Source organism: Protopterus annectens, chromosome 6.part0 (assembly GCF_019279795.1).
Source record: "Protopterus annectens isolate FY-2018-M chromosome 6.part0, PAN1.0, whole genome shotgun sequence".
Lineage (NCBI taxonomy): Eukaryota > Metazoa > Chordata > Ceratodontiformes > Protopteridae > Protopterus > Protopterus annectens.
In genome coordinates this window covers 1,469,818,598-1,469,843,611 of record NC_056737.1, presented here as the reverse complement: position 1 = coordinate 1,469,843,611, position 25,014 = coordinate 1,469,818,598, and the positions used below count along the sequence as shown (strand labels likewise).

General features: G+C 39.0%; 1 protein-coding gene across 1 annotated transcript in view; it reads left to right on the top strand.

Moving 5' to 3' along the window:
- The window catches only part of LRP1B (LDL receptor related protein 1B), a gene marked incomplete at its 5' end in the record, with an annotated part of 5,941,474 nt that overhangs the window by 1,103,101 nt on the left and 4,813,359 nt on the right, over positions 1–25,014 (top strand). The window contains one exon of the mRNA XM_044073672.1: positions 8,520–8,645. Within this exon, the coding sequence (XP_043929607.1) occupies positions 8,520–8,645 (126 nt within the window). The remainder of the gene's footprint in view (positions 1–8,519; positions 8,646–25,014) is intronic.

The following is a 25,014-nucleotide window of genomic DNA, read 5'->3' as shown; positions in this document are numbered from 1 at the left end:
CTGGTTAAAAGTGCCATCTACAAGATGACAGTTCATTCTTGGGCATTACACTACATTTTAATAAATTTTTAATTTAATCTTGCCCAAATGGATGCTCTTGCAAGAGTTCTTGTAATTTGTAATTATACTTACACAAAGCGCCTTAACTCATAATGCTATTGCAATAGCATAGTTATTACTTTTCATTTTCTGGCCAATCTGCATATCAAATTTGCATTAATAGCCAATAGAAACCATCCACAGGCAAGGCGACTTTATATAGTACTTCACTTTTGTGCATAAATGTCTTTAAAAAGTGGCAAGTTAATAATGCCATCTGCAAGGCTATGTTTCTTTTGTGAGCTTTATACTGCATCTTGATACTTTTAATTAATTTTTACCCACAAAAATGCTCTTGCTCTTAATAAGGGCTCTTATATTTTATTTTGCAAAAGGGAATGACATAAGATATGGTATCTTACTCTGTAGTTCGAAACATCAGATTAACTTTGCGAATGGAGCTTTCCTTATCAAAAGACTTTATCTGGTGCGTCACATATATGTTTACATACCTCCAAGATAACGGCAAATAATTCCATTTGCAAGGCTACAATCCTTCCATAAATGTTATACTACATTTTAAAGCAATTTAGATTAATTTTCTCCAGAGGAATGTCCCTGCAAGAGTCCTTAGAGTTTATTCTTTTACTACCACAAAAAACCTTAATTCTTAATACAATTCCAAACCATATGGTTATTGCTATTCATTTTCTGCCCATTCTGTATATAGGATTCACATTTATAGCCAATAGAAACCATTCGCAGGAAGAAATACTGACATATATCATCTACAAGGTTACAATCCTTTTGTGAACTTTATATTACAATTCAATACATTTTCTGTTTGATTTTCCCCAAAACAATGTTCTAAAGGGATTTCTTAAGGTTTATTCTTCTGCTTCCACAAATAGCCTTGACTAATAATGTAATTTCAAACCATGTAATTATTGTTGTTCATTTTCTGGCCAATCTGTGTGTAGAATTTTCATTTATAACCAATAGAAACCATTCACAGAAAGAGATACTAACGTGCTACCTAGTTGCACTTTTAGATACAAAAATAAAACTGCATATTTAAAATAACTTTCATTATTCTTCATAGCTGTTTCTTCGTTTTTCATTTGTTATTGTACTCTTGATTTACATATATACTTCTACAGGGAAATGATGTTGATATACCACTGTTCACATAACTTCACAATGCGTTTCATAAGCTGAATTCTCTTAGTGAGATTTTGTTGATTACTGAATAGTTAGTACTTTTAAACAAATGTCCATATCTAAATATCTACTTGGCAACTTCTTTCATATAATAGATGTCGTTATGCCATACCAAAAGCTGGCTCTATCACTCTACACATGGGAATAGAATTTCACATTAGAAATGTAAAATTCATGTTAAAGCCTGCAAACTAGATGGCCAGTAAAGGAAAAGTAATATTATTTAGCTAAATAATTCTATTTTTTAACACTCTATCTCCTTTCTTTCAGGAATGGTTTCAATGGTACTTGTCCATTTAGCCCAGGTGGATGGTCTGCTCTCAAATTCATAATCCATTTGGCCTCTTCTATTTCAGTTTTATTAACTAGATCTCCTTCTGTTGTTGTGGGTTTTATTTTTTAAATAACCATAAATGTGAAGGTATGTGTAGTATTCACTTGAATATGGGTATACAGAGCATTAGTCTCTATGATTTATAATATCTGATTGATGTTTTTCACCATTTTTTGTCAGAAATAGCCAGGGGTAATCACCACAAGCTTCCTCACAGACTGGATCTACTCACACAAGAACAGTGGTGTTTGATACACTCTTATATTATGTTTTAATTTCTTTTAGGAACCTGTTTACTGCGGATGTGCAGCAGGTACAAATCTAGGCAACAAAGCATGCTATTAGAAAAGGGAAAGGCTTTTCTAGTTGTTGCCAACAGCAAAACCAGCACCTATTCAGATCTAGCTTTTCTCTGGTTTTACAAAATTTGTGTGAGTTACTATCCTATGGCCTTTCTTATTCCGCAATCAAGGTTAATTTATTGGCCATTTCAGCATGACTGCCCATAGATCCTTCTCTTTTAAGGAAGTCTTATGTCAAAATGTTCTTAAAGGGTTTTTGCTTAAGAGGCCACAAAGTAAACTAGTGGCCTTCACTGGGATTTTCATTTTGTCTTAGAAAAGGTAATGTGTTCCAGTTGAATAAGTTAATCTGGCTGACTTGATGTTTTCAATATGAAAATAGTTGTATTGATTGCTGTGACCTCTGCAAGAAGGGTATCTGAGCTGCAAGCTGTTACGGTGAGTCAACCTTACCTCATTTTCCATAAGAATGGGGTTTCTTTGAGAAATAATCCTTCTTTTATGCCTAAAGTGGTATCAATATTTACTCTAAGCCAACCTATCCATCTTGCCATTTTTTTTATTGAATCAAAAAAATGAGGAAGAAAGTACTTTGGATGTCCTCAGCTATCTTAGTACTGTCTTGATAGAAATACATCTCTCAGATCTTTGGATCAATTATTTATTTCTTGTGAAGGTAAGAAGAAGGGACACACTGTTCCAAAACAGACTATTTCTAAATGGCTGTTTTCTTTCGTTATACTCACCATGACAAATATATTCTAGCTAGGGTCAAGGCCCTGTCTACCAGGGTCTTGGCTTCATCTATGGCTTTGTCAAAAGGGTTGGATTCTACAAATATTCTAGAAGCTGCTACTTCATCTTCTGTACAAACTTTTGCAAAAGTTTGATTCCTTCTGTCAGTCCAGATCAAGCTTTGCTAGGCCATTCTCCAGGGATTCCTCAATGGTTCTCCTTCTTGTCCCAAATGTAGTAAGCTATGGTGATTTACCCATACAACTAAGGCTACTAAAACAGTGATCAGCATAATTATAACTGTACAGATTTTCGCAGAATGTCCAGATTTTTGCCTCATATTTTTAGTCTGTTTTTCATAAAATTGTGGTTTCTGGCAAAGCATTGGCAAGTCATTAACTACTGAAGCCAGAAAATAATGACAAACATATGAGTTTCAGACTTCATACACTTCAGAAAATTCATGCTAACACAAGACCTGTTATTGTATCAACTTCTAAGTTTGTAATAGCAATATTTAAAAAAATATCCCTATTTTTGGGCATTTGTCCTGCCATTATTTATGGTTTTGTCCAGATTTCTTGCTCTAAGAGGTTGAGAGATATGCTGATCAGTGTGATGAGCATAGCACAGTTGTGTAAGTTAAACTTACCATAACAGTAGATGTTTAAACCATCACTGCTACCTTAACTGTATCCTCCCTTCATCCCCTTGTTTTTGTTGTGTTTTTCATGCCAGGGTGTGGATATTTATGTTTTCCTTTTCCTGCCACAGTCCTCTCAGGGCTCATCCTCCCTGTTTCTTCTGGCAGTAAAGCTCTGAAGGGCTTCTCTCCCAAACTTGCCTTTAATTAGCTCTACTCAAGCTGCCTAACAGTTTGGGTTTCTGGAAGGTGCCCTAAATCATTGGAAGTTGGACAGCTGTTAAAACTTGTCAGGATATCACTCATATCACTAAGGCTACCGCAGCAGTGGTCATTCAAACACCTCCTGTTATGATAAGTTCAGCTTAAACAGCTATACTTTCCTTCTCATTCTGCCTCGCTCCAGCCATCGAAATGATGATGACAATTCTCATACCACCTCATTACCTGTGTGGAAATGGCAATGTCTGGTGCACAGAGTGCAGAGTCAGGTGAATGTACTGTTTAGTTTGCTTGTTTTATTGCATGAATCAGTTTTACTCTATTCTGTACATTTTGTGGCCCATAGTTTTGGACAATCTGGTCCATCTTCACCAGTGCTATGATGTATTGCACTCACCTCTGCCTCACATGGGGTCCTGCCACAGCCACTTCCACTGATGTCTCACCTGGTCCTTTGTCCACTACTTCTCCAGGTATGTCAGGGAATGTTGTAGTTTCCCAATATTGTAACTGTTTTCTTAGTACTATGGTATAAAACATGGCACACACCACACATACCTTCCCTGGAATATACTGCAGTGTGCCACTGGATGTATTCAAGCAGTAGAAGATGCCTTTCAGCAGGCCAAACACACCTTCCATGTCACTATTTGTAAGAGAGTGGTGTTATATTTCATCTCTACCACAATCTACATGATGTGTATGGGATCTTTGGCCACAACTTTGTAGGATATACAACACCTACAACACAAAAAAGTGGATACCATTCTCAGTATTCAGTTACCTACATTAATGTGAGCAGACTATCAGGACATGTGTCTTGGGGAAAGTGTGCACCTACCAATCAGATGATAACATGGAAAGTTATCTTGCATAATAAGCTGTTAATGGTCACATGTGTGCCAGTTAAGAGAATCAAGGAAACTGCACGGGTGCTGCACAGACACATTGTATCTAATACCCTCTGCAGTACAGACCACATTTCAGTTCATGCAGTGGAATACCTGCTGGTTGAAATTGTGGATGCCCGTGGAACAGGTAGAGTCTTGACGCCAGCATCAGTGTAGTCAGTGGTCACACTACCTCAGCGAAGCAAGCTTTGTTGTAGTTTTCCCCACATTGTAGTTATTCTTTTTTGTGCCTTTTGTGCAAACTAAATGTACTCCTCAGCAAGCTGCAGCATCCCATCAGTGAACTCTCATGGAATTTGTGAGGCTATTGACTGCAAAACACCTAATGTGTCCCTCTCCAATGATGAAACTTCTCCGTCACAAGGATAGTTAATGTTGCTCAAACCTTTGCGTCCACTGAGATTAGGCAGATAGCACAACCTCCCCTGATCCATGTGAGGTTGGCACATGTCCATGATCTCCTGTATAGTGTATCTGTCCACATATTGTCAATCAGTTAGCTACCGATCATTCAGGTGATGGTATTTCCTGCAATGCAGATGATGATGAAGTACAACATCACAGATACTGACTCACAAGATGACCACTAGTACATGTTGACGAACTGCAGCTGATGTTACTCACAGTACTATAACATGAATGATGTAAACTGAAAATTGATAGTGCTCAGAATAGCTCATCATCATGGTTTATCAAGTTGATTTTATACATTTCGAATTCTCCCTGTCAGATTTAATTCCATCACCATTATATTTGATGGCTGACATTAGCATGCTGACAATTACTTTTTTTTCCCACCTGGTCATGTCATGTGGGACTCTGCATTACCCTATTGCGTTGTCTCACCAGTCAATGCACAGTTTTGCTTAAAGCATTTTATTGTTTTTTACTGGATAACTACCCTGTATTTTCTATCTAACATGTTGTACAGTGTTTTTATTTCTTTAGAATTTTGTGCTATAGCACATCATACAATGAAACCAGGTAAGCTAAGACCTACTTTGGTTAAAAAAAAAAAAATCACCTGCGTGGAGGGGAGGTGTGGTTTAAGGGAGAACTAGTAGCTGCCGCTGGTTCTATCCCTGCAACACAAACTACTAGAACTACATTGCATGGACAGGTCAGCAGGATATTAGATGTTAAGTCATTCAGGTGAATACACTTTGATGAACAACATTAAGATATTGTATGCCCTAGACCAGAGTGATGCAACTCAGTCCATTTAGGCTCATAGGTGATATTGACTATGTGGTCCAAGAGACCACTGAGAAACCTAGACCGATTTCATTGACTTCTGCCTAGTTAATTGGCTTGCTGAGAGTCACAAAATTGGTAAGTGAAGGATGAAGGGATCAAATCCTAAATAGGAAGCGGTTCATTAACATATCACAAACTTAATCTACTATACTAAATACCAGGCTGTCTCATACTTCTGGTGAATATCACATAAGAATCCTTACTTACAGTCATACTTATACTATATTATCTAAAACAAGTCAGTTTACATATTATACTGTGCAGCTGGACTTGCAACAGACTGATCATGAATCACACTGTCACACCATTAAAAGTACTCCACAGCAGAACTGTTTAATAATTTATATTGATCTGCATTACATAAATGATTTTTCTGACTCTTACCCAGAGGCTACAGTGTATATCTACTTAGCAGCATTCATTTTTCAGTGATGTTTTTACTCATTCACCGCCAGTCTGGCATCCGTATTTTAATTTCTGCATTCATTTTTCAGTGGTGTTTTTACCCATTCACCTCCAATCTGGCATCAGTATTTTAATTCCTGCACATTAAATGCAACATCTCTCTGGGATTAATCAAGGTGGAAATGCAAAGCTAATATCTGAGTTGTTTGAGTGGAGAAGGATACAAGTTCAAGTGCACTTTCAGCTGCCAATGTGCTAAATGTTCAGCTTCCTCCCAAGAACTAATGGGAACAGTTCCAATACATTTCAGATTAACTGTAATCCAGTAGATTCATTGATAACATTTTACACATGTGAAACGGTTATATTTCAAAACCAAAATCATGACACTACATTAAAAAATCAATTTAATGAACATCAGATTAAAACATGAATAAACTATTTTTTCACTGAAAATGAGTTGAAATGCTAATCTGAAAGAAACAGTTATTGCTTACTTGATTATGTGGGTATTTTCATATTTGATAAATATACGTAGCTTGGAAAAATAGTTTGAAAAGATGGAAACATAGATATGTAATAATAAATAAAAGCTGCTTAGCTTTGACAGCCCACCAGTTTCTATACTTACTGAGTTAGGTTTGCCTCTATGAAACAGTAGCTTATGTCCTTCTAATCCAGTAGGAGAAATACTCAAAGATCGTACCATTGTTTCCTAAATATCTAATCTTAAAGTAGTTATTTTATCATTTGCTATATGACAAAATGGATTTACTTGAGTCCATCTCTTGCTACCTCTATGTGTGTGTGTGTGTGTGTGTGTGTGTGTGTGTGTGTGTGTGTGTGTGTGTGTGTGTGTATATGTATCCATTACTTTCTGTCTGTCCCTCTACAGTGCACACACACACACACACACACATACACACACACACACACACACACACACACGGTCAGTGAAATCACTCCACTGTAGAGGTTTAACTATGCACCCTAACTCTGTCCGTAAGCTACCATACCAAATTGTCATAATTTGACAGCATTTTCAGCAGATGGTAAAATAGCTGTCAAATGTCTTGATTTGAAAAGTATTTTGACAGCAGTTGAAACAGCTGTCAGACTGTAACAGATCAAACACAAAAATCGTATTAGCTCTCAGTGTAAGCCTTACCAATTAACACATTGATATAATATTTTCCTTTATTTTTCTGAATCCAGTCTGTTTTAAAGTGTAATGCATAATGTCATAACACCACTGTAATCCTCCCATGTGACAGCTCCAGAAAGAGATGTATAAGTCAGATATAATACTAGCTACCATAGAATAGTGCGGGACTATCAACATGTTTGCTCTGTCCATAAAAATGTAATTGAAAATTACTTAGATCTGGACCAGATGCAATACTTCAATGCTGTATGTTACTTTCCATAATTATTTTAAAGTAATGCATGGTACTTGTCTTTTGCTGCAATATTCAACACAGTGCAAGATGTCACAGCTCTGCTCAGAGAAGTACAGTTTAAGTATTTCAACAATAGCTATTGTCAAAGAACAGAGCTACATTGTTAAAAATATGTGCGCCAGCTGATAACATTCGTAGAAAAATGTCAACAGCTTTGGAGAGAGAAATACTTTGGTAATACCTTTTTTTTCCCAGTATTAGTTTAAGACACACATATTTACAAGTGGACACACAAGCACACACACACACACACACACACACACACCTGAAGATTTATATATATATATATATATATATATATATATATATATATATATATATATATACACACACACACACACACACACACACACACACACACACAAGCACCCACATACCATAGCTGCATAGGTCTGCAGTCAGATATGTATAGTCATTATTACACACATTTCCTTATTAGCATTTAGTTTCAACCAACCCTGTGACCCACAGAAAGAGAATTTGCAGGCTTGTTAGCAAATTAGGGGCAAAACAAAGAGTGTCTTTAGGTGCAAAATGTTGGGGAAAATGAATGCAAAGAAGCCAATGTCATCCATTTTTAAAGTTCAAAATATTATAATAGTTATCATAGTATCATAGTCCTACACTGATCCTAAAAAATATTGGGCTGCTAAGGACATCAGCAAGACATGCATTCAGAAAACAATGCAGTTTAAAAACAATTATTAATTATGAACTTTGGGTAGACTTTATACTTCACATGCATGAAATACTGTGTGTTAAATTCCTCTACCAAACCTGTACAAATGATACTACAAATCATTTGAAATCCAACTTCATGTCGATATAAAAGGACTGAGGATGTCAATGTGCATCAAGACGATTGTAGGGAAATTAATTACATACTGTACTAGGTCTCATTTCATAAATGAATCCAAATCAATATGGCATAATAGAGCAAACATTAAGATTTTGCTGGCAGTTTTAAATGCGTTTAATTTTGTTTTTCAGCTGGTCACACTTGCCCTGCTAATCACTTTAAGTGCCAGAATAATCGCTGTATCCCAAAGAGATGGCTTTGTGATGGAGCCAATGACTGCGGAAGTAATGAAGATGAATCCAATAAAACTTGTGCAGGTAAAGGAATCCAAATTTGTTTTTGTCTTTCAACTGCACAGTGTAGGAATGCATCAAAATAGATAAACGGATAAAACCAAAGACATTGCTGATAACTGACGTGACCGTATAACTATGGAAAAACATTTGTATATTTTCTGAATGTAGTTAATAGTAGAATGTTTTCCAGTGACATTTGTGTTGGAGCAAATTACAGGTAGTGGGATTCCAATTTTTTTTTCCTATATTCCAATCTATAGTAAAACAGAATTAAAATTTTGTAGCCTTAGTACTTCAGAGCAGTGCATTAGCTTGAATTTTGTTCCACTTAATTTAGAGGAATAATTAAAAAATACATTTTTATGAATGTATGCGTCATTAAGTTAGATTTTAAGTTTATAAACTATACAGATTTGAATTTCCTTTTAAGATTAATTAGTAACTATGATCTACTAGTTATACAACTACAAATCCAACTTAAATGTCTAGTAACTTTCTCCTCTTCCCTAACTCAATACAAGAACAGTGTCATGTCACTTGCATACATTTAAGAAATTCATTCAGCATATTGGTACCTAAGCCCCAGTATAAATGAGTGGTCCCATCAGTCCAAATATCTACTTTTGGCAGTGTATGTTCTTATTTATTTATTTATTTATATTTATTTTATTTTATTTTAATTTTATTTACCAGGATGGTCCGACTGGACGAGGTCCATTTACAGCGGTGGCCCAGGTAGAAAAGCTCCACTTACATTAAAACAACACATTTACAGCAATATACATATTATACAAAGTGTAGGAAGTAGTATTTTTTATATTAGTAGCATCTAGAAAGAAGTGAAAAGAAAGAAAAAAACAGTACAGACAATTCCAATCAGTAACTTAACTTTATACTTTTTTTTAAAATTTGCACCACATGCTTGATGTCACAATGTGTTATCATTACATCAAAGTAATTCAAGCACTAAATATGTCACACATTCTACAATGAAGCGTGATGACAGTTTTATCTATAAGAACAAACCTGCTCTCATATTCTCCAGCAAATAACTTCTACATATTTTTACTGTTCTTCTATTTCATCATCAGTACTACACAAAATACATGTAGTAGTTAAAGTACAGGATTATTGATGAGCTGTTCTGTGTTGTCAAGGATAGAGGGTTTGATCCCTTCCACCTTCATTTACCTGCAATGTGACTCCACATTACATGTCCAGTCTGTGCTGCAAGGTTCCTACTAAAAAAGAGACATTTGTAACAATATATTGCAAATGATTGCTTCTGTTATTTTTTTATACTGTGTGAAATATTTTGGAGTATGTTAGGCAGTACATTTCCATAACCTGTCATTAACCTATAATTCTGATTTCTAAGATCACACTCACTTTACAAAACAAGTTGAATTATTTTGTTCCTTCAATTCATGAAAGTTTTTTTTCTGAGTTTCCCTTTGGAATTTCTGTTTTACTGGAAGCATTACAATTTATATCCTGTATTCCTCCTGTTCTGATGATTCAGATTTCCTGTCTTTTTCTTCTCCTACAAACTTCCCATTTGCAGTCTGGTATTTCGGGTATACAGTATTATCGACGTCCATCCATCTGTCCACAACCCTTTTTCCCATTTTTACATATGGGCTTCGGGTGTCACTTCAACAATGACAATCATCTAGAGCCAAGATTTACACTGCTGGGTGGCTAGCCCTGCTGCAGTAGTTCTTCCACACCACACTCTCATGCACACTCATGCCTATGGCCAATTTAATGTGTCCAGTTCACTTGCTGCATGTCTTTGGAATGTGGGAGGAAACCAGAGCACATGGAGGAAACCCACATGAACATAAGCATGACATGTAGACTCCACACAGAAGGCACCCTAACTGAGCATCAAACCGGGGAACCTCTTGTTGTGAGTTGGCAAAGTTACAAATTAATATTCTAAATCAAGACTGGCCCAACAGCATTGTTAGGTTTGCATTTTCCAGTTTTGTTTGGTATACTTGCCTCAGCGAAAAGGCCAGTATTGGGTAGCATTGAACTAAGTGTTTAGTTCAATGAAAACACTTCATATGCACAAAATTGAAAGTTTGCAGTTTGAACAATGCCACTGAGGGGAAAATGTGCTATAACAATGTATAATACCAAAATCTGAGTAATGCTTAAAGGAGGTAGCCTGTACCACTTGCTGTTTGAGTAACAAGCAAATAGGTACTTTCTGAGCACAGCTATACCTCTGTGTGTGACAATTTTAGACATGATCAAATAATTAAGCTGAACTCAATTCCCAAAACTGTTTTTAGAGGATGTTTGTTCATAGGATTTGTTGTCTAGGATATTCTTTCATGAATAATAAAAAAAAAATTGTATAACTATAGTCAGTATATTGGTATCGGACTCCTGTCAGATTGCATCAAAGTTCTGTAGAGGGTGACCGATGAGTGAATATGCATAGCAGTAGAAAGTAAAATGGAAGATAAGCAATTTGGATTCATTTGAGGATGTAGTACAACTGATCCTATGTTTGCAGTGTGTGAGAGGGAGAGGGAGAGAGCGAGAGAAAGAGAGAGAGAGAGTTGAGAAGATACTAGAGATGAGGAAGGAGTCTAAGTAAGTATTCCAAAATTTGGAGAAGACATATGAAAGTGCAACAGGAAAGATGATTTGGATAACTGGGTAAAGGTTTGAAGTCTCAGAAACATTGGTAGGTCAGTCTACGTATAAAGAAGCAATGACACAAATATAAACAGTGTTCATCTTGTAGAGGAATTTGTGGTGGGAGTGGGTGTGCATCGATGTTCAACACTGAACCCGGTCTGCATATATTGGTGATAGACTACATTAGCAAACAGGTCAGAGGTGACAGATCAATAAAACTGCTGTAAACAGACAATGTGGCATTACAAGCAGACACTGAACAGGAATTTAAATAAATTATAGGAGAAACGAATGCCAAACTGAAGGCACACGGGATGAAACAGGGTACAGACAAAACATCTGTCATTGTAGCAAATGGAGGAAATCAGAAGAAGCTGAAAACTGCGATAGAAGGGAAAATACTGGAAAGCTTAACAGCCTCAAGTGACTCAGGAGTAGATGAAGGACAGAGAAGTTGGAATAAGGATATCCAGCTAGAATCATAATGACTGACGCCAACTGGCTGAAAAGTGAGGTGTACACAACAGTGGTGCTGACAATGTTACTGTCTGTTGCAGAAACCTGTGCAGTGAAGACAGAGCAATTGAGCAAGCTAGAGGAGATGAAGATAAACTGATTGAAACAGGTGGCAGGGTGCATATTGTATGACAGATGAGAAAATATGACATCATGCAAAAGCTGTTGTACTTTCAATTAGAAAGGTCAAAGAGAACAGATCACAGAGGTTTGAGCACATGTGTAGGAAAGCAGAAGATGGTTTGATGAAGATTTGGAGATGCAAGAAAAAGGCAATAGGAAAAAGGATATACAACAAACAGAAGGACGGATTATATGATGAAAAACCTGCAATATTCAGATATGACTGTCAAAGAAGGTAGGAGCATGATAATGAACTGAGAGAGGTGGAGAGCGTTGACGTGAAGCTCCGGTACCATGAAGAAAGAGGGGAAAAAGGGGATGGATGATGATTTAAAATTCCTTCTTTATTATTGTTCCCAAAACAACTTGGCTGTCTTTACTGTTTATAATACCCTTAATTACTTCCTTTTCTTCATTCCATTTCGTGTTTGCAACAGAACATTTTTACTTTCACCTTATATATTTGGGTTTGATTTTACTGACTGGGATTCAGAAAGGCTTACTGCAATAGATAAGCCTTGGGTTGGCAGGTTTTTCCATCATGGAAAGCCTTCATGAGTCTCAACACCACCTTACTATAAAGGTTTTCTGTTTGTGTCATATGCAGGTCTTGCGAGCAGAGATCCAGTAAGCAATGTCCATACCTCCACTCACTTACTTTACTTATGAAGCAACGTCCAACTCACTTCATATACCATTTATTGAATTACACCTCCAACCGAAAAAGCAGTGTCCTTACCTCTGCTCACTTATATTTACCACTTAAAAATCCAACACCAGAGGAGAAACAGAACAGGGCAAGCCTGTCCCTATCCTCTGCCAGCCAGCCTGACCAGGCTGTTCCCCACTTCTCTCCTACCAGAATTTCAACAGCCTAACCGCACATACCAAAAAGGAAGGGATGGTTCAGCAAATATCATTCAGTGTACCCATCTTCTCTAAACCCAAGTGGATCTCTATCAGCTACCCCAAAAGCCCTGTCATATGAGCACAGAAAGCCACCACTTGACTAATGGTTAAACCAATGATCCTTTTCTCAATATTAAAATAATAACCATATCTTTTCATAACTTCTGTGTATTAACTAACTTCTCACTCATTCCAACTACCAATATTAACCTCGTAATATTATACCTGCCCTAGACAACACCAAAACACTAATCCCAATTCCACGTGAAACCACACAAGGGCAATTGCCTACCATCATCCTAACAGCAGCCCTATAACATAAAGTCCAAAAAGAATCCTGCCATCCCTCCAACTATCCAGTACCAGCGTACCACAGAATGACCGTCCTACCTTTGTTAACCCTCCAAGTACTTCCTAAATGACTAAATACAACCCATAACTTAAATGCTACAGAAACTATAACCCCTTGAACTCCATATCCCAACACCAATCCCCACAACAAGCCTCATCCTGACAATAGTCAAAGTCCATCCATCTTCCCTCTCAACCTACCCTAACCCTTCAAATCAATGACCACTAACCAAATTAAATCCCTCAGCCATCTCATTTATGCTGTTGAAGTAATAGTAGCTACATTCTCCTTGCCAACTGAACAGTCTGACCTTGCTCCCAAGCCTGTCAAATAACTCTTTCCATCAAACTTCTTCCCATCAGCCACAATAACCCACACTGAAGTAAACTAGCCTCACCCTACCATATGGTTGACTTATAAAGAGGTGCCCCAAAATTCTGTAGCAAGCCTTCTACCTTAATGCAGTGTGATACACCTCTGCAAACAGACAACACCCATCCCACTGCCATCTTACACAACTGAAGTGAACCCTAATCTCCAACACCCACTAAACCTACTCTGTGTTAAATGAAACTCCAAATACTCAGCATCTCCAATTGTCCCTCTGTCCTATTGTCCACCAAACACAACCCCCCGAAATTATGCCTCCCAAACCCTACACCTTCTGTAAAATGCATAAACAAAATGCAAATGCCCATGACCAACCCTATCCATCTACCCCAAGAGCTATCCCAGTGAATTAAACCCAAGGCAACACAATGGTAAACTATCCCAACGTATTAACCCCAACCCAAACAACCCACTTAAACTGGCCGACCTGCAATTTCAGTAACTCATAACTCCCCAAAAAAGCCACTTTTGAAACAAAAAACACCCGCCTCATATATCTATCCCTCTACCCAACAACAGGATCGGTGACTGTAAATTCATCCCAGCGTACCACCCCTGTCCCACGAAGGACACTAGGGGCCATATGTGGAAATAAGAAATTGAACTTGTCTAGCCTGCAAGAGCCCTAAAACCATTAAGCTCATAGCTTCCTATGCTCCTGTGATTGTTGTGATTCTACCCCAAACTCCCTATACATGACCCCTAGCCCTGCATTACCTTGACACAGACATACCTCCCTCTGCAGCAAATCCAAATTCAAACAAGAAGAATTCATTACCTTTCGAAGTCATTTATCATGGCACTGCCCACTCAGCACACACCCATCTCTGACCTCCTTGGGAACCAGCCAAGCGACAGGAACATCCACTGAAACAGGGTTCATCACCTCCAAATCCTCTTCATTCAGGTCACCAACCACAGCCCACTCAATTCCCCACCTCTGCAATCTGCAAAAGAAAACAGATTAATCACCTTGCCTGACCAGAACTGAAACAACAATGAACCTCAAACCCTACCCTTTTTGTCTGTGGAGCAAACACCTTCTCACTCTAACCTCCCCCTTTACTGTCTACATAATGTTATCTGATAGATATTAGAACTTCCCCAAAAAAGAGAGGTGCCACCCTGACACCTTCACCCCTTTGCTTCATTCTTTAAGTGCCTGATGTAGCCCAACATGCACACCATAATGACAGTAAGATGCCCAAGGAGGCAAGTGAAGCATTTATTTATTTTACATTTGTTGACTGGGATAGTCCGACTGGATATATGTCCATTTTCAGCGGATGCCCGTGGAGAAAAGCTCCACATACCAAAAAAGAGACAGTACATACATCTTCTTCTTGTTTCCGCTGCTCCCGTTATGGGTTGCCACAGCGGATCATCTGTTTCCATTTCTTCCTGTTCTCTGCATCTTGCTCTGTCACACCAACTACCAGCATGTCCTCTCTCACCACATCCATAAACCTTATCTTAGGCCTTCCTCTTTTCCTGTTACCTGGCAGCTTCATCCTTAGCATCTTTTTCCCAATATACTCTACATCCCTCCTCAGCACATGTCCAAACCAATATAATCTTGCCTATCTGGCTTTGTCTCCAAACCTTCCAACCTGGCGGACCCTCTAATATATCTGTTCCTAATACTGTCCACCCTTGTCACACACAGCACAAATCTTAACATCTTTAACTCTGCCACATCAGGCTCTGACTCCTGCCTATTTGTCAGTGCCACTGTCTCAAACCCTTATAACATATTTGGTCTCACTACCCTCTTGTAGACCTTCCCTTTCACTCTTACTGGTACTCGTCTGTCACAAATCACTCCTGACACCCTTCTCCACCCACTCCATCCTGCCTGTACTCTCTTCTTCACCTCTCTTCCACACTCACCATTACTCTCAACTGTTGATCCCAGGTATTTAAACTCATCCACATTCGCCACATCTACTCCTTACATCCTCACCATTCCTCTATCCTCCCTCTCATTCATACACATATATTCTGTCTTAGTCCTGCTGATCTTCATTCCTCTTCTCTCTAGAGCATATTTCCACCTCTCCAGGGTCTCGTCCACCTGTTCCCTACTCTCACTACAGATCACAATGTCGTCTGCAAACATAGTCCATGGGGACTCCTGTCTGATCTCATCTGTCAACCCGTCCATCACCATTGCAAATAAGAAAGGGCTCAAAGCTGATCCTTGATGTAATCTCACCTCCACCTTAAACACATCCGTCACTCCCACTGCAGACCTCACCACTGTCACACTATCCTTGTACATATCCTGTACCACTCTGACATACTTCTCTGACACTCCTGACATCCTCATGCAATACCACAACTCCTCTCTAGACACTCTGTCATATGCTTTCTCTAAGTCCACAAAGACACAATGCAATTCCTTCTGACCTTCTCTGTACTTCTCCATCAACACTCTCAGAGCAAACATCACATCTGTAGTGCTCTTTCCTGGCAGGAAACCATACTGCTGATCACTAATCATCATCTCCCTTCTTAACCTAGCTTCCACTACTCTTTCCCATAACTTCATGCTGTGACGGATCAATTTAATCCCTCTGTAGTTACTACAGCTCTGCACATCATCCTTATTCTTAAAAATTGGTACCAAAACACTTTTTCTCCATTCCTCAGGCATCCTCTCACTTTCCAAGATTTCATTAAACAATCTAGTTAAAAACTCCACTGCCATTTCACCTAAACACCTCCATGCTTCCACAGGTATGTCATCTGGACCAACAGCCTTTCCATTCTTCATCCTCTTCATAGCTATCCTTACTTCCTCCTTGCTAATCCACTGCACTTCATGATTCACTATCCGCACATCATCCAACCTTCTCTCCCTCTCATTCTCTTCATTCATCATCCCCTCAAAGTACTCTTTCCATTTGCTCAACACACTCTCCTCGCTTGTTTCTCTTGTTATCCTTTATCACCCTTACCTGCTGCACATCTTTACTAGATCGGTCCCTCTGTCTAGCCAATTGGTACAGGCCCTTTTCTCCCTCCTTAGTGTCCAACCTTTCATACAACTCTTCATATGCCTTATCCGTAGACTTCACCACCTCCCTCTTTGCCATGCACCTCATCTCCTTACACTCTTGTCTACTTTCTTCATCTCTCTGACAATCCCACTTCTTCTTCGCCAACCTCTTTCTTTGTATACTCTCCTGTACTTCCTCATTCCACCGCCATGTCTCCTTGTCCTCCTTCCTCTTTCCAGATGTCATACCAAACACCTTTCTAGCCATCTCTCTTACTAGCTCTGCTGTAGTTACCCAGCTATTCAGTAACTCTTCACTGCCACCCAGTGCCTGTCTTAACTCTTCCCTGAACTCCACCTCACAATTACCCATTTTCAATTTCCACCATTTGATCCTTGGTGCTGCCCTTGCACTCCTCCTCCTCTTATTGATCACCAATATCATCCTACAAACCACCATCCTATGCTGCCTAATGACACTTTCTCCTGCCACCACATTACAGTCTCCAATCCCCTTCAGACTAGCCCTTCTACATAAGATATAATCCACCTGTGTGCATCTTCCTCCACTCTCGTATGTCACCCTATGCTCCTCTCGCTTGTTAAAATACGTGTTCACCACAGCCATGTCCATCCTTTTTGCAAAATCCACAATCATCTGACCTTCTGCATTCCTTTGTTTAACACCATACCTACCCATCACTTCCTTATCCCCTCTGTTCCCTTCACCAACATGTCCATTGAAATCTGCTCCAATGACCACTCTCTCATGCTTGGGTACAGTCATCACCACTTCATCCAACTCACTCCAAAAAATGCTGTGTATCATCCATCGCACACCCAGCTAGTGGAGCATATGCACCAACAACATTCATCATTACACCATCAATTTCCAGCTTCAAAAACATCACTCTATCCGACATTCTTTTCACCTCCAAAACACTGTTAGCATACTGTAACACTCTTAGCATATTGTTCCTTCAAGATAACCCCTACGCCATTTCTCCTTCCATCCACTCCATGATAAAACAGTTTGAACCTGCCTCCGATACACCTAGACTTGCTCCCCTTCCATCTGGTCTCTTGCACACACAATATACCAACATTCCTTCTGTCCATCATATCATCTAGCTCTCTCCCTATACCAGTCATACTGCCAGCATTCAAAGTTCCGACCCTCACTACCACAGTCCTAGCCTTTACCTGTCTTTGGGCATGCCTTCTCCCTCTTGATAAACCTAGGCAGACATGTTTAGAAAAATATAGACAAAGAATAGAGGCAGATATCAATATACACAATGTGCAGACTTACATCTGATTGGCAGAGACGTATCAGAAAATTTGAACATAGAATACAATCAGATTTCATAATTCACAATGCTTACACATTCAAATGCTATGAGGCATAGATACTTGGCCAAACAGCAGAGTGGGTAGCAAGACATGTATAGTGAAGTTGTTAGTCAGGTATAGAACAAGAGCACATCTAATGAAATGAGAGGTATTTTTGAGTTCTCTTAGGGGTAATGAGGTTTCCTTGGTAATGGTAGTACGGAGTCGATTCCAGATTTTACCAGTTGAGTTGCCAAATATAGCATTGCCTGCAGAGTTGTTGGATTTTTGGGTCAGTATCAATAGTTTATCATCTGAGCAAAATGGCATGGGGGTACTATGAGGAGTGAGAATATTTTTGAGGGCAGGGGTGCTATCAGGTTGATGGAGCATTTTATAAGTTGGTTGAACTGTAGAAGGGTAGGATATTCTAGCCATCCCAGTGCTTTGAGGTTCTGGCAATGGTGGGTCCTAAAAGCCATGCCAGTAGCGAATCTGGCTATATGATTGTAACATCCTGATAATTTGTTGAGATCCGTTTTGGACAGGTTGGTGAGTACAGGGGAGGCATACATAAGGGTAGAGAGGAGGTGTGACTTTGCAATAGCTATCCCAGCTAAGGGGCGATGAAAGGTTTGGCTCTGTACAGGGAGCCAAGTTTTTTGTTGACAGACTTAATAGTGTAATTTGCATGTTTATCAAATTTAAGGTTGTCTATTATTATGCCTAGAAGCTTTGTATGGTCATCAGGGGAGATAATGGTGTCATTGCTAGATTTGATGTTGAAGGAAGGAGGAGAAATTCTACAGTTAGGGGAGAAAAGTAGTAGCTTGGTTTTGTTAGGATTTAGAAGCAGGCAGCAATTAGCTAGCCATATTTCTACCATCCTGAAAGTGCCTGGGTGAGGGTTAGAAGTGTTGTAGGAGAAGAGGCAGAGCATATTAGCATTGAGTCATCTGCATATTAGATGCAGGTGGCTCCTGGGATGGTGGTGTACAGATTATTGATAAAGATAGAGAAAAAAAGGGGACCTAGTATGGACCCTTGTGGGACACCTAGGGTTAGAGGAAGTTGGGATGACAGCTTGCTCTGCCATAAGACAGCCTGCTGTCTACTGTTTAGGTAGGAGTGAAACCATTGTATTGTGTGTTGGTCTAAACCAATGGTTTGTAGAGTATTGAGCAGTAGCTCATGGTTGACCATATCGAAAGCATTTGAGAGATCTAGGAAGAGCGCTGAAGATAATTTGTTCTTGTTATGATGAAGATTGATGACATTAGAGAAAGATAGAATAGCATTGGTGGTACTGTGGAATGGCCTAAAGCCAGGCTGAGAGTCAGCAAGCTTTCTGTTTTGAATAAGAAAGTGCATGATTTGTTTGTGTATGCATCTTTCCATGATTTTAGCTAGTAGTGAAAGAATGGCTATAGGTCTAAAGTTAGATAATTCTGTGGAACATCCTCCTTTATGGAGAGGTATAACGTGATATTTTCCATATTGCTGAGATGGATCCTTCTAAGATGGATCTGTTGATCAGAATAGAAATGGGAAGTGCTATGGCATCAGCTGCTTTTTGAAGATGTTCAGCAGGGAGGTGGTTGGCAGCTAGTGTAGTAGGTTTTATATTTTTGAGTAAGGTCCAGATCAGGTTGGTAGGTATTGTTTGAAAGGTAAAGGTGGGTTGGGTGCTGGGTGGATCAGGGCTAGATGTGCCAGAGCTGGTGTTTGTGTCTGATGGAGTGAGATGGGTAGCTAGAGACTGGATAGTTTCAGTAAAGAAGGAGTTGAAACTGTTTGCAATTTCTACAGGGGATTTATCAAGGGCAGCTGATGGAGTAGGAGTGGCGGGCCTGGCTGGAGAAGATTGTTAATACCAGCCCAGAACATTTGAGGTTTTAGCTGATATTTTTGTTGTAGATGGGTGTAGTGATTTTTTTTTATCTAGAATGACAGATTTGTTGGTCTAATTCCTTAGCTGCCGGTATCTTACTTCATTCATAGGGGCTTTGGTAAAGTGCCACCTGGCCCAGGAGTTGTTTTTTAGTTTCCTTTTGTTTTTTGTTTCTTTAGATAACCATGGTGCAACTGTGGCTTTTACATGGATGGTACATGCAGGAGTATGGTGGTTAAGAATAGCCAGAAATCTGGTATTGAAGTAGTCAGCTGCTTCTTGTAATGGGAGTCATTTTAAGACATTCCAGTTACATGCTTTGAGTTCATTTTGGAAGTTGCCACTGTTAAAGTTCCTGATGTTTCTTATAGTTTTGTAGGTGGGCTGTTTGGGAATGTCAGCTTTGAGCCTAATAATATAGGTAAGGCAGTGATCACTTAGATCATTGGGTAATGTACCTGACTTGTACTTTTGGGGGTGGCTGTTAATAAGTATCCAATCAATGATACTATTTTGACTCTATTTTTGCTAAATCTGGTGGGGGTGGCAATGATCTGAGTAAACCCGTGGAGGTTTAAATGGGTGGAGGGAGTTTCAGAGGAACAGGTGTTCCAATCAATGTTAAAGTCTCGCAAGAGAATGGTTTCCTGGGGATAGTTAGAAGCTAGCCAATGTAAGATATTTTCTAGAGTATTATCATTCTTGTTGGGTGGAATATAAATGCAGAAAATGTATCTGCATTTATTTTTGTTTATTATTAGTTGGGTGATGAGAATTTCTGCTTTGCCAAACTGGAGTGGATGTTGGGTGTCAATTCTTATTGTTAGGGTAGACTTGTATAGTACAGCTACCCCGCCACCTTTCCTGGAGATCCGGTCCAGTCTAAGGATGTTGCACTGTTGGGGGGGGGGGGGGGGTTATTTCGTTATCTTTGGTTATTGGTTTTAGCCAGGTTTCTGTAAGGCAGAGGATATCAGGGGAGTGAACAGCTAAGAGTCCATGAAGGCTCTGGATCTTGTCGTTTAGACTTCTGATGTTGAGATGACAGACCAGAAGTGAGTTTGGAAGTCTATCAATCTGGGTAGTACACGTTGGGTTGTTAGATGGTGTGCTTGGGTCTACTGTTGTGGATGGGTCAGGGTTGGGGTGGATGTCTCCATCCTTCATTAGATTAATTTTCAAGTTGCTTATGAGTCTTAAAAGTTTGTTTATGATTTTTTCATAGCTTTTGGTTTTTAAGCTAATGTAGCGGTATTTAGTCGGGTGATGGTAACTGGGGGAGCAAGGAATTAGGAGAGGGATTGGTTATGTGGTGGATAAACTTATTAAATGCTGGGTTGGTGTCTGTTTGAGAGTTTGCGTATTGGATTTCAAGATGCTGTACATATTCATAGGAGCTTAGGTGATAAGGAATGAATAGCAGGCATACTATGAGTAGCAGCATTAGTGTTTTAGCTGTAGTCATAGTAAATTACTAGGGTAGGGTCTGTATTGAGTGTATGTGGTGGATAAAAGATTAGAAAGAATGGAATAGCTGTGGGTGGGTTAATATGGATAGTGTGGTGGATAGAGGCTGTATTATTGTGCTAGGAGTTTGCTGGGTTCTAGGAGCACATCTAGTTGGCTAGCTAATTAAGGGGGCATGCCAGTGGTACCATAAATGTAGTACTACCTGGGGCGGGTGGTATATGGGGGCAGGGTGAGGCGTGGAGCGAGCTAAGTAAGCGGAGCAGGGCTAAACAAGTAAAGCAGATGCCTATAGGCAGCATGTGCAGGTATGAGTTACAAGCACACTTTTTTGTTTCTTTCTATATGCCCAATACTCTGTTTCTAAGTCCTACTGTTAAATGAGTTACAAGCATGCTTTTTTATTTTTTTTTATATGTCCAATACTCTGTTTCTAGGCTCTACTGTTAAAAACTATACAGTTCCCTGCCTGCTTCTCAATTTACAATGCAGAGAGCCCGTTTTCCAATTCCCTTTTGTAGCACGCTTGTTTCACTTAGTTTATTGAGAAATTCACTGTTTGGAGGTGCAGAGCACACTACGTTTGTCTGATTGAATAGTAGAAAGCACGCTTTTACCTTAACTGAGGAAGAAAGAAGGCTACAGGAAAGTCTAACCCTTCCAACCTAATAATAAACCCAACACAGACAGCGCAAAGGATCCACAGCTTGTACAGGGAAAAAAAACAAATTTATTGTAAACCAGAAACACTCCAAAAACCAGGGTTAAGCACTTTCATCTGCTAATACAACCTTATCAGCATAAACAGATTATAAGCGGGAGTTATGGGGACATTCACCAGTGATTTTTGGACCCAGTTTGTTAGGTTTACAGGTGGCAAGGTATTTTAGTGGATATTGACCTTATTGAAACAAGTTCCATGTTGGGGAAAGCCTTCCGTACTTGTTATTCCCGGAATGACCCTGTATGCTTGTACAAGCCTTTCAGGGGGACGGGAGGTAGGAACACCTTATTAAAACAAGTTCTGTGGTGGGGAAAGTCTTCTGTACTTGTTGTTATTCCCGGAATTATCCTTTATGCTTTTACAAGGCTTTTAGGGGGAGGTGAGGTGGGAACACCTTATTAAAACATGTTTCGTGGTGGGGGAAAGTCTTCTGTACTTGTTGTTATTCCCAGAATTACCCTATATGCTTTTACAAGGCTTTCGGGGGGAGGTGCACTAGTTAATTACCTCCACAACATACCCTAAAAGTAGCTTAGGAATGTTTGCATTCACCAATGTACCCAGCCATAGCTCTCAACCACTTAGATAAGAAATCTGGACAAAGCCATAAATAAAATGGGACCAAGGGCCAAAATATAGGAACAATTCCTAAATCTTGTTCTTACAAACTTAGAATTGGGTAGTATAACAGGTTTGCATTAACTTGAAGATAATTATCTAGTAGAACCTGTACTGCCATCACTTCACCCTACAGCTTATGTGTTTCTGTGGCAGGCAGCTACAAATCCCCCCAGCAAAAGCCCATACCTCCCAACCTCTGAGGGTAGGAATCCTGTCTAAATGGGAAAATTAAGGCCCAAAATAGGGCCATCTTCCGATATAAAAGTGCATTTATTTGCAATCCATCAAAACTGTGCAGTCTGCAGTCTGACATGCCATTTTATCCTCACTGTTACCCACTCCAGTATGTTCTTCTTCCCTCTTTTTTGGCAAATATGCTCACATTGTGCTGTTTCTGAAAATAACACAGAATGGATAGTCCTTGCTAACCAGAAACAGCAGATCTTAATAAACTGTATTTAAATCTTCCCTCAAATCCCAACCAAAGCTTATAGAATAATGGTTAACTTATTTATTTTTAGAATAATGGTTAACTTATTTAGATCACATTACCCCTTTTACATCTACTATATAACATATATAGAATGAATGCTAAAATGAAATAAATGGAGTTGCAGCCTTCCAGTGTTTTGCCCTGACAGGTACATTATCATTATAGCCCTACAGCTCTAAAAGCATGCCAATATATGACTACATCAGGTAATGCTTCTTCTAATGGATTCTAAATAAAAGTGCACCCCTAAGCTGTAGCTGTAGCTGATATGCACTTATGTCCTGCTAGTCTACCCTTTTCTTACTGTAGTCTACTGGGGTTCCCACTGAGTGGTTAGAAGGTAACTGTGATCTTTAGAACTGCAAGAATTTTAAAGAGATTATGGGGAACACCAACATTGCCTTTTCCTTGGAAGTAATCTTGCTTTTCAAGGTACAGTGATCACCAAGCTTGTATATGTAAGTGGCAAGGGCACAGACCTCCCCTCAAAAAGTGCAAGGGTCTTGCTCCTCTGCCACAAAACACTTTCAATGTGAAACAATGACTTTTGTTCTTTGCAGTTTTGTTAAATTACACTTACATTGTTATGGGTGCAGACTTTTTTGTTTACTTTATATGTTAGAGTATGAATGTTAGTAGGGTATCTATGTGTTCTTCCATTAACCCTTAATTGTCATTTGGATTATCTTTGGTTTGTGGTTGTGGTTCTGAATAAAAAGGGAAAGGACCATCTTGAGGACCATCTTGCTTACTTCATTAATAAATAAAAAATATAAATAAGTGAATGAATTTCCTCCCAATCATCTCTCCTTCCCATTTAACCCTTTCACCCCCCACTCTCTTAACTCCCACTAATATTTTATCTAAACCCCTTCTGAAGATGTCCCTGGACAAATTGGCTTGTTACCAAAGCTCATTTGTATTAGACTGACTTAGCTTTAATTTTGTTACAAAATATCTAAAAATTCTCTAAATATTTAATGATTGTCATATATCTAGTATCAATTCTTAACCAATGTTTGTATATTATGTCTAAATTGTTATAATTATTTAAACTGCAAATGTTTTTGTTTTATTTTTGAAGATTGTAAAATATTTGTTCTTAAATTGTTTTATAATAATTGCGAGCTTCTCTCTCCAAGCCTCCACTGAAAATGGGTTTCTACCCAGTTGGACTTTCCCGGTAGCCAAATGTCAATAAATAAATAAATAAATACTGTTCTACAGCTAAAAAAGTTTCAAGACAATTGTGGAATTTAGAAGGGCTTACTACAGTATGGAAGCTTTATCTCTGTAGATTTCTGAATGAGGTAAATTCACAACAAACTCAAGAAAAAAGCCACCCAGATGGAATTATAGCATCCGTAGATTATACAGCTAAGAAACTGCCCAAAGCTACAAAGTGCATTGCCCACAAAGGGAAGAACTTCCTTATCAAACTAAATAAACTCAGGGGATTAAATAAGCCAACCAAATCCCGATTTGAGGTACAAGTAGCCTCCTAGGTTAAGGACGTGTCCTTCTTTAGTTAAGTCCGAAACTTCAAATTCAATATCGGACAATATGCAAAATTAATTGTAAATGGACCCACCTATACTGAGTTTGACAACATAGCAAATCTACTGTTTCTTTTTTTAAATTCAACTCAAGTTTTACCTCAATAACTCCTCTAAACACTTCTGTAGAAATATCTCCAACAATCATCAGGGAACAGGCCCTCAATGCACTCTCTAAGGCAAAAATCACTGCATCGTTGGTACCTGATAATATCCCAGGATCACTCCTTAATGGCATGATCCATGATCTTTCAAGGCATCTACAATCCCTGTTCTATCATAGCCTCCAAACAGGCTTTGTATTAAGTAAATGGAAGAGTGCCACTGTTATTCACTACACAAGGATGGGCCATCCAT